The sequence below is a fragment of the Prionailurus viverrinus genome, chromosome F2 (assembly GCF_022837055.1).
Source record: "Prionailurus viverrinus isolate Anna chromosome F2, UM_Priviv_1.0, whole genome shotgun sequence".
Lineage (NCBI taxonomy): Eukaryota > Metazoa > Chordata > Mammalia > Carnivora > Felidae > Prionailurus > Prionailurus viverrinus.
In genome coordinates this window covers 10,464,535-10,479,579 of record NC_062578.1, presented here as the reverse complement: position 1 = coordinate 10,479,579, position 15,045 = coordinate 10,464,535, and the positions used below count along the sequence as shown (strand labels likewise).

The 15,045-nt window shown below is 42.1% G+C and overlaps 1 protein-coding gene across 5 annotated transcripts in view; it reads left to right on the top strand.

Moving 5' to 3' along the window:
* TOX (thymocyte selection associated high mobility group box) overlaps window positions 1-14,782 on the top strand; it is a 308,315-nt gene extending 293,533 nt beyond the window's left edge. For all 5 annotated transcript variants that reach the window (XM_047842350.1, XM_047842354.1, XM_047842351.1 and 2 more), the window contains exons 7-9: window positions 5,674-6,051; window positions 13,292-13,443; window positions 13,780-14,782. In XM_047842350.1, coding sequence (XP_047698306.1) covers window positions 5,674-6,051; window positions 13,292-13,443; window positions 13,780-13,816 — 567 coding nt within the window. In that variant the 3' untranslated portion in view covers window positions 13,817-14,782. The remainder of the gene's footprint in view (window positions 1-5,673; window positions 6,052-13,291; window positions 13,444-13,779) is intronic.
* Window positions 14,783-15,045: the final 263 nt, after the last annotated feature.

Genomic DNA, 15,045 nt, shown 5'->3' with positions numbered 1-15,045 from the left:
ATTTATACACTGTGCAGTATTATCTGCTTTGTACAAAATAAATGAAATTGAAACTATCTCAGGAATCAACAACGTGGTTAATAAGAAGTATCTTAAGGTTTATAGAGTTGTATCCCTTGTGGAAGATTCTACTGAGAAGACCCAAAAGGTCTCTGTTCACACACACACACACACACACACACACACACACACACACACACTCATTTTGCTGATGGAAAACATTTTTCAGAATCAGTGGTCTAAAATCAAAGAAGGAATAGAACTTACTCAGAAATTAAGAGCAAAAACACGTTCCTCTCATGAAAATGTCAGATTTAAGGGTTGATTTTCAGTTGTGTATACAGTGGTAAAATCACATTTGCCAGGTGACCTACCCAAACCACATACCGCTAAAGAAAAGTGGTTAGTGTGTTTGAAAATGGAAGCAAATTTAAGTTATTTAGTTTGTATGGGAAAACAGTTCGGATTTAGGAATGGTAGGTATAGAGCCCTTTATAAACAATCTAACTGATTTGCAAAATTGTAGCCTTGCTCTCTCAGTTTAATTGGAAGAACATGACAGAGCAGATTAAATTTATGATTTCTTCGTCTTCCCATTTAATCAGATTATGAATTCATGGCACTTGGCTGTGGGAAACGAACTTATTCTGCTACCTATCTTCCAAAGCAGTAAAAGAGCTCTGTAATTAATAGACACTTGGTTGTATTCGTCTGAATAACAGTTAATCAGAAGTAAAGGGGCCCCTGGGGGGCTCAGTCGGTTAAGCGTCCAGTTCTTGATTTCAGCTCAGGTCATGATCTCCTAGCTCGTGGGATTGAGCTCTGCATCGGGCTCCATGCTGACAGTATGGAGCCTGCTTTGGATTCTCTCCCTCACTCCGTGCCCCTCCCCCACTCCCTCTTTCTGTCGTTCTCTCTCTCAAAATAAATGAATATTTAAAAAAAAAGAAGAATCAGAAGTGAAGCTAGAAACAGGTTTTTTTCCCCATCTAAATGAGTGGACCTTTACATAAAGATACAAATTCTCTAAATGTAAGTGGAACACAGTTAGCTTCCTTCTGCCCCGCCACCGACCACAGTGGGGAATAAAGGGCAGGGTACGGGGGCGGGGGGGGGGGGCGCCTGGGTGGCTCAGTCGGTTGAGCGTCCAACTTCAGCTCAAGTCACGATCTTGTGGTTCGTGAGTTCGAGCCCCACGTCGGGGCTCTGTGCTGACGGCTCGGAGCCTGGAGCCTCCTTCGCATTCTGTGTCTCCATCTCTCTCTGCCCCTACCCTGCGCACGCTCTCTCTCTCTCTCTCTCAAAATGAATAAACTTAAAAAAAATTTAAGGGCAGGGTACATAACCAAAGGACAGAGGGTTATAATTTCTCGTCACTTCAAGAAGGGTATGGTTCATGCTGACAGCAGAGAAGAGAGCGGAAAAGACCGATCTGATCTTCTGGGGGTCAGAGATGCTTTTCTTGATGATGCAGGACATTGTCCTAAAGAGGGAATACAGGCAGAGAGCCTCTACTGGAGCGCCCATCATGCGTAGGCACGTGGCTACACATCGGACACTAGACGCATTATCCATCTTCTCACATTCGACAATTCAGAAAGCAGAGGCAAAACATAGAACTGCTCAAAATTCTTCCTCCCTCCATATTAAAAATTATGTTTCAAGTGTTGCCTGGCTCATCCTTTTGGGGAACCCGTCTCATTTGTTTGCCCAGAGAGAGAGAGTCCTTCTAGGGATGAAAAGCACTATTTCAAAATAGGTTTACCATTGCTGATCCTTACATGCCTTAGTGTGGAGAAGATAAATGACAGATAAATGGCTGGGGAGACAAAATGTTGTGTTTAATTACCATGAGAAGCCAGTCTTCACGAGGTTGGCAAAAAGTGTCTCCAATTAGGTTGGACTCTATTTTTATGTACCGAGGGCTGTAGATCGTCCTCTCTGAATCTGTCTTTCTGTCATCTCTCTATATGGTGGACCACATGCTGTTATTCCAAAGGCTGAGGGGCGGCGCCTGTGTGGCTCAGTCCATTAAGTCTCCGACTCTTGATTTCAGTTCAGGTCATGATATCACAGTTTGCGGGATCGACCCGCGTTGGGCTTGCGCCGACAGCACAGAGCCTGCTTGGGATTCTCTCTCTCCCTCTGTCTCTGCCCCTAGCCACCCCCCCCCCACAACATAAATAAATAAACTTTTTAAGAGAAGGTGCAATTCAGGAGAATTTGGTTCATTGTTTATTTTGCTTCTCCTATTGAAGAAAACCAGTACATTCCATAGCTCTTCTGGGCTGTAATTAGAAAGCTACCAGCTTTCTAATTTATTCTAGAAATTGTGTCACTATCCTTAACCTAGAATGTGAAACTCACCATGCACATCGTGTTCCAGGAAACATGAAACTCTGGATTAGTGTAATATAATATACCTGGATTATGGAATTCAAGTAAGCGTTTTGAGGCAACAAAAATTAGTTTAAATTTCAGGCAAGAAGTGACTATTTAAATTGAAATGTAGTTCTATTTGCCATTTTAAATACGTATGTGTAATTTATTCGTTCCTCTGAACCAGTGTTTTCCATTGAAGACTATTCTCATGAAATGACCCACTGAGAAAAGGTTTCTGTGGCTCTCAGTTGGAGATTCACAACATACATTAGCATTCTGAAGGCTCTGAGAAGGCACACACTCGTTCCCTTATTGATCATGGAACCTTGTTTGTTTGGTTTTTTATTTTAAGTTTGTTTTTTTTTAAGTTTATTTCATTTTGAGAGAGACAGAGACAGTGCAAGTGGGGGAGGGGTAGAGAGAGAGGGAGAGAGAGAATCCCAAGCAGCTCGGCACCTTCTGTGCAGAGCCGGACTCGGGGCTCGAACCCACGAACCGTGAAATCAGGACCCGAGCCGAAACCGAGAGTCGGACGCTTAACCGACTGTGCAACCCAGGCGCCCCGGAACCTTGCTTTTTACAAGACACTTACTTTTCCCCAAATCCCCCCTAAGACTTGGCAACTGCATGTGTCAAGGGGCGAAGTGGGTAGAGTACCCAGAACTGCTTAGCAGGACCAGCTACCGGCCCACGAAGCCGGCCCCGCTGCTGCCTCAGCATCCGTGCTTACCAGGGTGAGGCATTCCTGTTCTACGTGTAGCAAAGTTTATTTCTTGAAGTTTGTTCCATTTCACAAATGTACGGACTTACTTCCACTAGTGAGTGCCTGATGATGTCTGGGCAACATGTCCTACGCTCCGGTGTGCATTTGGTTTCGTGCACACGCGGGCGCGTACGAGTTCAGGCTACGTATCTATGCGTGTGCCATATCATTTGATAACGAGGTGATTATTGGCCACAGAAATAAAGATGAAATCATTTTACAATACGTAGATTTCATAGTTTTGACACCAGGGGAAACGTGAGTTTCTTTTTCTTCTATTTAGATTAAAAACATCCATAAAGCAAGAAATAAAGACGCCCTCACGTGTGTTAGATTTTATAGACGCCTATCGTGTGTAAGAGTTCTCTTCCCGGAGGAAGTCGATGGAGTATGTGACTACGTATGAAATTAGCCTTTCTACGGTAGACTGAGGAAGAGGCAATGAAACACAATGAAACCACTGCCCGGATGACTTAACCACACAAGCACACCGTAAACACGTAATTTTCTTGGCATATGTGGAATGACTTTTGAGGCCTATCGCTGCAGTACATGTTATTCTGATGTAGAACTAGTCACTGTTTACACAGCCTGAATTAACCCGTTCGACCTTTTCTTGGACTTATTCACTATTCTGCACATCAACAATACAAATTCTTAAGCAGAGGTGAAAAACAAAAAAAAAAACCCTACTTACGTGTTTTTTGTCGTGTTTTTTTTTTTTTTAACCGAAAACGCCTTTTAGGGACCGCATTTAACAAAGCTTTCGTCTAAAGGCGCCCCTTGAAAAGTTTTGGTGAACAATTCTTGACATTTTGAATATTAACACCGAAGACAGGGAGTCTGAATGTCTGTTCATATTTCATAAGCAGCATCAATATGGACACAGTGGTCAATATTATGAGAGGACTCTTGGAGGGGCTCGAATTCTTGGGGGGCACCTCACTGTGCACTCTACGTGGAGAATTCCGAGCCTCCCGGGACCCCAGGTTTCTATGGTTTGTATTTTTCACAGGTGTCAGTTGTGTCCTTTCTCTGGAGAGAATATGTGGCTCTGGCCATTCATTCCCCCCACGTACTGTCCTCAAGGCTGCACACATACGCAGCATGGTTCTCGTTGTGGTGTTCATTTCATTTTCCTACATTCATGGGGGAAGATGAGTTGCGCTGCGAGCAGTGGTATAGGCTGTCTTGTGAAATGAAATCCCCACGTGGCGTTTCGCGCCACCCTGCATGACGACCAGTGTCCCTAACGTGCTGGTCCATTGGTGGTGCTGCGTGTTGTGGGATTCGGAAGGACCCTACCTCACTGACACTAACAAGAACTCATCTGACCCGTAAATGGAGTAAGCGTGATCTCAAGGTTGCAGAATAAGTGTATGTGCAACATCAAGACATTGTTTTGACAAAACAACTTTTTTCTCCAGGACACAATAGCGTTTTTCTTCCCCAGCTGGTTTTACTTTCCCCCATTTGTTTTACCAGCCTCTTCCTCTCCGCGAAAGTAGGAGGTAGGTTTGCCCAAGAGGAAACGCTTCGGGGTTAATTCTTGATTCTTTTCAGCTCCCACCGATAGGTCTAGTTTTTAAGTCAATGAAAAGATTATTAGGGAATGGCTTTATGGAGGTATAAAAAAATTAGGGCAAAATTACATTAATTTATAACGGAGTCAAAAATTTCTAAGAGAGATTATTTTTATCCAGTTCATTAAGGGGGACAATTCATCACAAACTTCTTTTAAAAATCAAGATGAGTTCTGTGGTTACTTAGAAGCTATATTAATGTGGCTTTATATGACTTCAGAAAGGTATTTTAGAACTCCTTTTCCCGTTTTCATTTCCATCAACCAGCTTTGTTTTCTTTGTGCAAATATCTAGGCCAAGGCTTCTTAAGAATATAAAAGAGAAAAATAAAAAAATGAAACATACAATCAGTGGAAGAAGTCCAGAACTGAATTACTTTCCAAGTGAGCTCTGCTCGTATTTCCTATTAGGGCACTGATGACATCCATCCTGCCCCTCATCTTTCTCTTTGTTTGCGTGATGAGAAAAGTCACCAACTTAGAGCTTGCATTTAGGCAAAGGAAAAAAAACAAAACGTCACCGGAGATTGTTTTAGATTCCACAAAGAGGAAGATTAAGCTCAGCCTTGCATAAATCACATTACAAATTAGATTAAGAGTCAAGAATAGTAACAGGTGTTGGGGCACCTGGGTAGTTCAGTCGGCTGTGCCTCCAACTTTGGCTCAGGGCATGATCTCGCGGTGCACAAGTTCGAGCCCCACCCAGGGCTCACTGCTGTCAGCACAGAGCCCACTTGGGGTCCTCTGGCCCCCTCTCTCTGCCCCTGCCCTGCTTGCGCTCCGTCTCAAAAATAAATACACATTAAAAAGAATTTTTTTTCAAGCATAGTAACAGGTGTTGATTCACGTGGAAGTTCCCGAATGCACTCACAGAGCGTCTTGCTAATGGAAATCAACACCCCGCGTACCCGTCTCTGAACTCCGCTCTTGTCTGTTTCCTCCGCAGAGCTACAGTGAACCTGTTGACGTCAAGACCTCTCAACCTCCTCAGCTGATCAACTCAAAGCCGTCAGTGTTCCATGGGCCCAGCCAGGCCCACTCAGCTCTGTACCTAAGTTCCCACTACCACCAACAACCAGGAATGAATCCTCACCTAACTGCCATGCATCCCAGTCTCCCAAGGAGCATAGCCCCCAAGCCGAATAACCAAATGCCAGTGACTGTCTCTATAGCAAACATGGCCGTGTCCCCCCCTCCTCCCCTCCAGATCAGTCCACCTCTTCACCAGCATCTCAACATGCAGCCGCCCCAGCCACTCACCATGCAGCAGCCCCTTGGGAACCAGCTCCCCATGCAGGCCTTACACTCACCGACCATGCAGCAGGTAGGTGCCCACACCCCGGGCTCCCCTTGTTCCGAAGTGCTGGGGGGTGGGGGTCTGTGCATCCAGCGAAAGGGGCAGGGGGGCATGTGTGTTCCGTTCTGTTGAATGGAGAGAAAATGGAAGGTATTCGACCAATGTTGGAAAAATATAACTTACAGGCGGTGAGTTTGGGCAGCATTACATGATCACAACAATGGATCGTGGCTTCTTTCCATGATCACCCCCGGCTTCCGACCCCGTCTCTAGAAATCGCACTTGTAATCACCCTCCTTGTTTTCTGCTCCTTGAGTAAAGTACGTTTATAATTTTGAGATGCCAAACACTGTTAAAGGTTTCTTGGGGACTGAGGAATCTGCCTTTAAAAAAAATTGTTTGGAAAGTCTCGATGGGTATGCCTGTTGAGGCCAACGAATGCTGCAAAACGAAATCAGACCCACCGTTTTTCGATATTCGGAAATATCAAATTGGCACGACCTTAAAAGTACGAAGAAATGAAAGTTTCAACCAGTGTCTTATTTAAAAATGGGTATGTGGCTGCTGCATAAATCAGAAAACACAGGAAGTTTGAAAGCCTCTCTGCCTACTCCCCCAATTATTGAACCCGCTTGTGTGCAATCTTAGCTTGACTTTTCTTTGAAATCAAGTGTGCCTCTAGGATTTGGTGTTATTGGAAAATTTTTAAATGAGGATCAAATGGTACAAAGGAAACTAAATATAAAGCATTCAAGAATCCTGAAAACTTGCTTTGAAAATACAGACCAAGGTAAAAACTACAAATCACATCAAATTCAGCTAGCGCTTTTATAAGCCAATGACTCTATTATAGTTTCCAAAGCAATAACTAATTATGTGAACTCAGGCTTCTTATAGAATTGATATCTGGAATTGATATCTATAGAATTGATTCCTCTGTGGAATTTGAGTCTACAGTCAGACCAGAGTAGGGTGGAGAGGAGACAGAAAGAAGAATCAAATATATGTAGCCCCAAATTTATTTTTATTATTATAATTATATATTCGGATTCCTGAGAGCTGACAATAGCAAACCTTAATATATTACCTTAACTTATCCTTAATTTCAGATAATTTATAGTGCAGGAACTAGCATTATCTTCATTTTATAAGCAAGGAAACTCAAGCTTGGCAGAGTTAAGTAATATGCCCATAATGTTGGTGCTAGAATTCAAACCCGGTTCTGTTCAGAAATCACAGCCCAGATTCTTTTTTTTTTTTTTTAATTTTTTTTTTTTAACGTTCATTTATTTATTTTTTTTTTAATTTTTTTTTTAACGTTTATTTATTTTTGAGACAGGGAGAGACAGAGCATGAACGGGTGAGGGGCAGAGAGAGAGGGAGACACAGAATCGGAAACAGGCTCCAGGCTCCGAGCCATCAGCCCAGAGCCTGACGCGGGGCTCGAACTCACGGACCGCGAGATCGTGACCTGGCTGAAGTCGGACGCTTAACTGACTGCGCCACCCAGGCGCCCCAAATGTTCATTTATTTTTGAGACAGAGAGACAGAGAGAGCACGAACAGGGGAGGGTCAGAGAAAGAGGGAGACACAGAATCTGAAACAGGCTCCAGGCTCTGAGCTGTCAGCACAGAGCCCGACGCAGGGCTCAAACCCACGGACCACGAGATCATGACCTGAGCCGAAGTCGGACGCTTAACCGACTGAGCCACCCAGGCGCCCCACAGCCCAGATTCTTAAGTGCTAGGCCTGCTGCCTCTCACTCTTAATCATTCTTTTTTTTTTTTTTTTAATGTTTTCGTTTTAATTTATTTTTGAGAGAGAGAGAGCATGAGAGGGGAGAGATTGATTGGCGGGGCGGGGGGACAGAAGATGCAAAGCAGGGCTCTGTCCTGACAGCAGGGGGCCCGATGCAGGGCTGGAACTCACAAACTGCGAGATCATGACCTGAGCCAAAGCCAGAAGCTCAACTGACTGAGCCACCCAGGCACGCCTCACTCTTAATCATTCTTATAGACTATTACCGGTTTTGTATTAGAAAGGCTGTGTCTCCTAAGAATTTGGAGAGTCTTTAAATTCTAGTTCGTTCTCAGATTAAAATGGTAATAGCAAATGGACTCACCTCTTTACTGAAGTCTTCCCTGATCCCTAAGCCAAAGATATTGAGAAAGCTCTGATGGTTTATTACCCATGTTCAAGAATCTAGTCGTTGATTCACTAGGGAAGAAGACTGGGGAAAAGCCAACTCTTACCATCATACTTGTCCACAGCGGTGTCTGTGACTGGCAAGTGACATTCATAAGGTCAAATTTCCACTCTTTCTATCAGTCATCACTCACAATAGAAGGGCTACTCTTGGGTGCCCTTGCATTTTAATGAGCCAGTGGCGTTTGCGTAAAGAATGAATGGTTTGAGGAACACGACCTTGCGTCCTTGGGTTGACTCCTGCCAAAGGTGCTGCCTGGCTGAGGGCTCACGTTCTGCTCATGATGCTCTACTGCAGGTCAGTTTCTTCTCGGAGAAAGAGAGAGAGAGAAAGCACAGTCCCCTCCACCAAGGTGAGGGCTACAGCTCTGTTTAGAGAGGACACTCTTTTTTCTGATTTACCCACTCAGATGGTTCCTTTTTGCATGTATACAAACACCTCGGATGAGCTAGCTGTGATCCTGAGTAGTTTTCAAACATCTCCGAACTACATAAGGGCCACATGTGAAAACTCAGGAGATTTGTCTTTCTACATGGAGTCAGAACCGAATAGGAAAAAATAGAACAGATGACATTGGGCACGTTGTTCATCAATCTTTAAGTCAGTTCTATTAGTGTGTCTCAAAAAGTGTTCTTACTGAGATGGTAGGACCTGATTTCAATTTACATTCATAATAGAAGACACAATGGCATGCACCCCAAACGGAGGGTAAATAGCCAAACGACTACAGTGACTAAAATGCCTTTTATCCATGACTCGATCATGGTGGGTGAAATGAAACAATTGTTGAATGGGCAGGTGAACAAATGAGCAATTAAAAAAAAAAAAAAACAGTAACGGAAGGGTTTAAATATTAGGAGAAATTATAGGTTAGTTTGTAGAATCTCGGTTCTTTGGAAGTTTGGGGTTTTTTTTATTTCATTGATTCAAAAAAGATTAATGGAACCCCTAACCGGTGCCAGGCACTGTCTAGCCTTTGGAAATTGAATGATAAATGAGGACAGGTAATGAGGCCTTGGTCCCCCACGCAGCTGACATCAGAGTTGGGGGGCGGTTGTGGTGTGTTGGTGGTAATAAGATCCTGCGGGGGGAGAAAAACTGAACTGAAATTCAAGCTGCGGGCTGTGTAGAGAAATAGCAGAGCCTTCAGCTGCAGTGGGTAAGGGAGGCCCCTATGGAGGGCTCACACAGCCATGAAGGGAGGAGAGAAAGCAGCCTTTCTGAATCAGAAGGTGGAAAGTGGAGGTGGGACAACCAGCAGAGGGCAGAAGCAGGGAACAGAGGCTCTGAGGCTGGAGCTGGAAGGACCCACCTGGGGAGGAGCGCGGCTGGTCCGGGACACTGGAAGGAGGCCAGTGGGGAGCACGGTGAATGAGGGAGAGGCATGGGGGCTGAGGTCAGAGTCACAGGCAGGTCAACGGACTAGGATCTTCAGGGTAGGGAGACCAGCAGCCCCAACAACTCGATACTCCTAAAATCAGGATCAGAAAGTCTGTCACCCTTGATGTCACTCAATTTATTACCATCACAACAGCCTGTCAAGGCCAGTGTTCAAGTTCTCAAAGTTGGTCTTTAGCCTGTAGTTGTAGAACCAGGTTGCGGATGAAACTCAACCTGTCCGATTCACCATCCAAACCACCTGTATCCGGAAGAGACTTGCTTCCTGGGTGTGGGGGCCATGTTCGCGTACTCAAATGTGAAAAGAAAAAAAAAAAAGAAAAAGAGAGAAAGAGAAAGCAAGTTAATGGCTACCGTATTTTTAATATCATCTCGTATTTCAGTATTACTTTGCCTATTTCACTCTCCTTCTGAAAATGAATATATCCTACAAAACCAATCGCATAGTCCACCAGGAAAAATAGTTTCATTTTTTTCCCCCTAGAACAATGTTTTATACACCAAGCCCATGGACCTGCTTTTTTTTTCTTTTTTTTTGGTCCGGTTTTCTTCCTTTATTTATTTACTTATTTATTTTTCCTGTTCACTGTATTGTCGAATGAGGTCACGAGAAAAAAAAACCATTAATATCTGTCAACTTCCTTTATAACCTTAAGAAAAAATCTTTGTATGATATCACACAGACAGATTTTCAATTTCCTCGTGTAATAAACAGCTGCTTTAGGATTTGGGTGTAATTTAAAGGTTTAAAAAAAAAAATCACATTGAGATTGATGAATAAATCAGTTGCGAAGACAAAAAACATTGATGCCTGTTGAAAATACCTCTCCAGACAGGCAGGAAATGAAATTAGTTCCCGGGAAAGTGTGGATATGAGGATCACTGTTCGGTTGTGCTACAGGCTTTTTAGGACTTGCTTTGGTAGAACAACAAAACCACTAGGGCTACAGAAATCTAATTAAAGAGCAAATGTCCCTTCTGACATCAAATCAGTCTTTATCACGTTTTCTATTTTTATTTCAATCTGGCACCAGAAAACGAAATTTACAATTCCAGGCATGCTACAAAACAGTTGGTGATTTTTCTCTTGAGCATTAAAATGCAAAATATTCAGCCTTGCTTAATTAGGCCGCTAAGCAAACATTTTCCAAAAATGTGTATCATCATTGTTGTCTCATATTTACATCAATAGTCAAAACATACTTAGCTCTAGGTTCAACTTCAGCATCTCTCTGTATAGTGTTCAGAAGAATGTTTCATTTTCCAGATCGAAAGCAAGTAAAAGAATGTTACTCCAGGCTCTGCCTGTATTGTTCTTGACCCTTGCTCGTTTTGATATTACTGATCTTCTTAAATTGAGGCATGGAGGTTGGCTGACTTTGAAAGCTTTGAACTTCGTAGATAACACCTAATTTGGGTTTTATAACCTGAAGTTACCCATTTAATCTTAAACTAATAGCCCGAGGAGTAGCGTTCTCCTCATATTCTCTCACCCAACCTTGAAGAACCATTCTCATTGGATGAGAATAAAGCGGTGGTGATTTCTGTTGTTGATTGTGTTGGCTTAGGTGGAAGGCAGTTGGCTTGTTTCTGTGTTTTGCTCTCTCGTTATGTTTCCATACCTTCAACTAACTCGAGATATTTTCAACTGCTCTTTTTTTGACACTTGTTTACTTTTAGGTTACGTTTTATCGGTTGTGCCAAAATCCAGTATGGAGAACTTTACATTAAAATGATAGGAAAGCCCCTGGCATTTACACATTTATACACCCCCGTGCCTTCCCGATGGTGGCCTGTGTTAAATTTTATTTACTGGAAAAGATGATTTACTGAGCCACTACTACAGAGTAGGTAGGCCCTGAGAATATCCAGTAAGCAGGGAAAACACCCTCTGATCTCAAGTCCCCATGGGCAGAGCCCTTAGGACAGGGGCTAAAATGGAAGTCAACACAAGGCTCCTCTCTCTAGGAGCTTTGTCCTGCTGTTTGCCCCGTATCATACTAGACACTAAGGAAAGAAGTCAAGAAAGCTGGACGGTCACCCCCATAAAGACAAGATTCTATGACCATAGTGCAGTGAATACATTTAATCAAAGCCAGTGGGACTCCTCATGTGAGAGATACAGCACTGTCTGGACAAAGAAAGGAAATCAGCCTGGAAAGGACTGGAGACACAAACATCCAGTTATACCTCTTAACTTTTCACCTTCCTATTTTAGAAAATGTTGATAGCTTTGAGCTGCAGGTGGTGTCTACACAAACATACTTATTGTCCACAAACCAGTTGTTAAATGAGAAAATACTCTGTTCCTTTTAGTCCGTGTGAGGTCGAGTAGTCAGGCTGGCTGAATTCTCTGCTTTTTAATAGTGTGCCTCTAATCATCCAAAGGTTTGTCTTTCATCTACGGCTGTGGTGGGAGTTGGTGTGGACATTGGCTTGAAGTCTTTATCATTGGAATGGAAAATAAATTAGTATCTTAAAACCAAAATGGAGAACTGAAGACATTTGATAATAGGTACTTGGAGTGTTTACCCGAGACACTGAAACATGAATCAAGGTCTAAGGAAATATCCTTAGTTAAAAATCAATCCTCTGATCATTCTGCTGAGTTTAAAAAAAAAAAAAACAGTAAAAACTCAATATTATGCCTTCCAAAGCTCCCTGCAAGTAAATAGGGAGTGATTCATTTTTAAATCTCTTGATTTTTCAGTGGTTAAAAACCATGCATGATATCTGCAGCAGAAAGAGACAACCACGAGATTAATTAAGTTGCTTTTTTGGTCATTTCCAGCAAAGCTTGCTTATGCTGCTCTTGAATTCACCAGATAAGCTAAAAATAAACCTTAGTGTATAATGCTTTTTGTTTACCAGATATAGCTATATACTTCAGAGAGTCTGTCCTTGAATTTTTAATAGCTTCGCAAGGATTAAAAGTCAACACTTCACCATACCAGTGTATTAAGAAGAATCTTCCTGAAGTCGATTATTATTTGGCAGCTAATAGACTTTTCAATTAAAAAATATTTGCTCTGTCTTACACTTTTCCTTGTCTGTGTTTTCCATGGCAAGTTGCTTTGAATCTCTTTCCTCATATTAGTCCAACAACTGTTAAAAAGCTTTGGTTGAAATTTTTTAGCTGAGAAAGAAGCACAAATAAAAGAAGCAGCAGATGGTCCCTTTGTGACTGAATGAAGAAAACGGGTTTTGAGAACAATATGTGAATAGGTGTAGTCTAATAAAACACTCAGCCACCTGCTGCCTGAATCCTTCAAAAGAGATTCTGTTGCATATTCTGGGGATTAACTATTAATGTATCCTTAGGTTTGATAGAAAACATAAACCGAGGGACCCTTTTGCTTTGTGTTGATTGAGTTGGCTTCCCCATATTTTAAATTGTTCCTCAATTCAATTTATCTGCTCAAGAGTGTAATTAAAGGTTTTCTAACACGTGGTTAAATGAAGGAAAGGTAAGAAGAATAGGGTTGTGGGCACTTCTTTTCTACCTTTGTTTTAATTTTTCTGGGCCCTCTGGATACGTTTGCCCTTGCAAAGACACCAGCAAGAAGGCCCTAGTGTGTTTGCAAACAATGGATAAATATTTACGGCCTCCTCTTCTTAACGAGGCACTTTGATCCTTATTTGTGGACTTGCTTTCCCTTTCAGGGATTTACTCTTCAACCCGACTATCAGACTATAATCAATCCTACATCCACAGCTGCACAAGTGGTCACCCAAGCAATGGAGTACGTGCGTTCTGGGTGCAGAAACCCTCCCGCCCAGCCGGTGGACTGGAATAACGACTACTGCAGTAGTGGGTAAGTGGCGGGTCATCGCCACCTGCTGGTGGACAGCTCTCATAGCATGCTTGGTGTCCCCTGCTCCCGAGTGGAGAGAGGGCAAGAGCCATCTTTCTTCTTCCCGCTTTCTAAAAGATGATCTGGCTCTCTCCCACTCTAACCAGATCATCTTTTAGAAAGCGGGAAGAAGAAAGATGGCTTAAAAACGGAGATCCCTGTTCCGTTTAACTGTATACTTTCCCAGGGCCCAGCCCCATCCCTCAAGCTAGAACAAACAGACGAACCTCCCCCACGGTCGCCCGTAGCACTAGCCTTCCAACAAGACACGGCGTTGTCTGTTTTCTCTTCACACAGGGGCATGCAGAGGGACAAAGCGCTGTACCTCACCTGAAAGTCTGAACACCTCTTCTTTCCACTGAGGAATTCAGGGAAGTCTCTTCACCGTGGATTGCTTTGTACAGTCAAGGCAGTTCTCCATTTTATTAGAAAATCCAAGTTGCTAAGCACTTAGGACCATTTGAGCTTGTGGGTCACCCACTCTGGAAGAAATAGTCATGCTTCTTTCTTATTTTTTTAATCCCTTCTGGACATTGTTTTTCTTCTTCCCTGAAGGAAATTTGGACCATTCAGATTTTATGTTGGTTTTTTGCTGTGAAGTGCTACGCTATAGTAACTGCCTTAGCAACTGTAGATGTCTCGGGTAAAAAGTCCTGGATTTTCCATTGGTTTTCATAATGGGTGTTTATATGAAACTACTAAAGACTTTTTAAATGGCTTGATGTAGCAATCATAGCAAGTTTGTAAATAGCATCTATGTCACACTCTCCTAGAGTATAAAATGTGAATGTTTTTGTAGCTAAATTGTACTTTGAAACTGGCTCCTTCCAGTTGATTAATTTCACAATAGGGGTTAAATTGGCAAACATTCATATTTTTACTTCATTTTTAAAACAACTAATAGTTCTATATTTTCAAAATATTTGAAAAAAAAAAAAACGTATTCCCAAATGATTTTAATTTAAAAACAAATTGGCTTTGTCTCATTGACCAGACAAAAAGAAACTAGTGTTAAGGGAAACGCGAACACATTTATTTTGTACTGCAGAAAAATTGCTTTTTTGTATCACTTTTTGTGTAATGGTTAGTAAATGTCATTTAAGTCCTTTTATGTATAAAACTGCCAAATGCTTACCTGGTATTTTATTAGATGCAGAAACAGATTGGAAACAGCTAAATTATAACCTTTACATATGGCTCTGTATTATTGTTTCTTCATACTGTGTCTGTATTTAATCTTTTTTTATGGAACCTGTTGCGCCTATTTATGAAATAATAAATATAGGTGTTTGTAAGTAAATTTGTTAGTATTCGAAAGAGGTTTCTTTGATGTTTTAACTTTTGCTGGCAAAAAAAAAATTCACGCTTGGTGTGAATACTTTATTATTTAGTTTTTACAGTGACATGAATAAAAGCCAACCTACTTTTCATTTTAGCAGCAAATTAAAGTCACCCATCCTTATTTCTACATTTCTTTGGTTGATGCAAACAGAAAAACTGATATTTAAGAACTTCCTTTCTTCGTACGCTATAACAGAGAATTGCCCCAAATGTCACACAAAC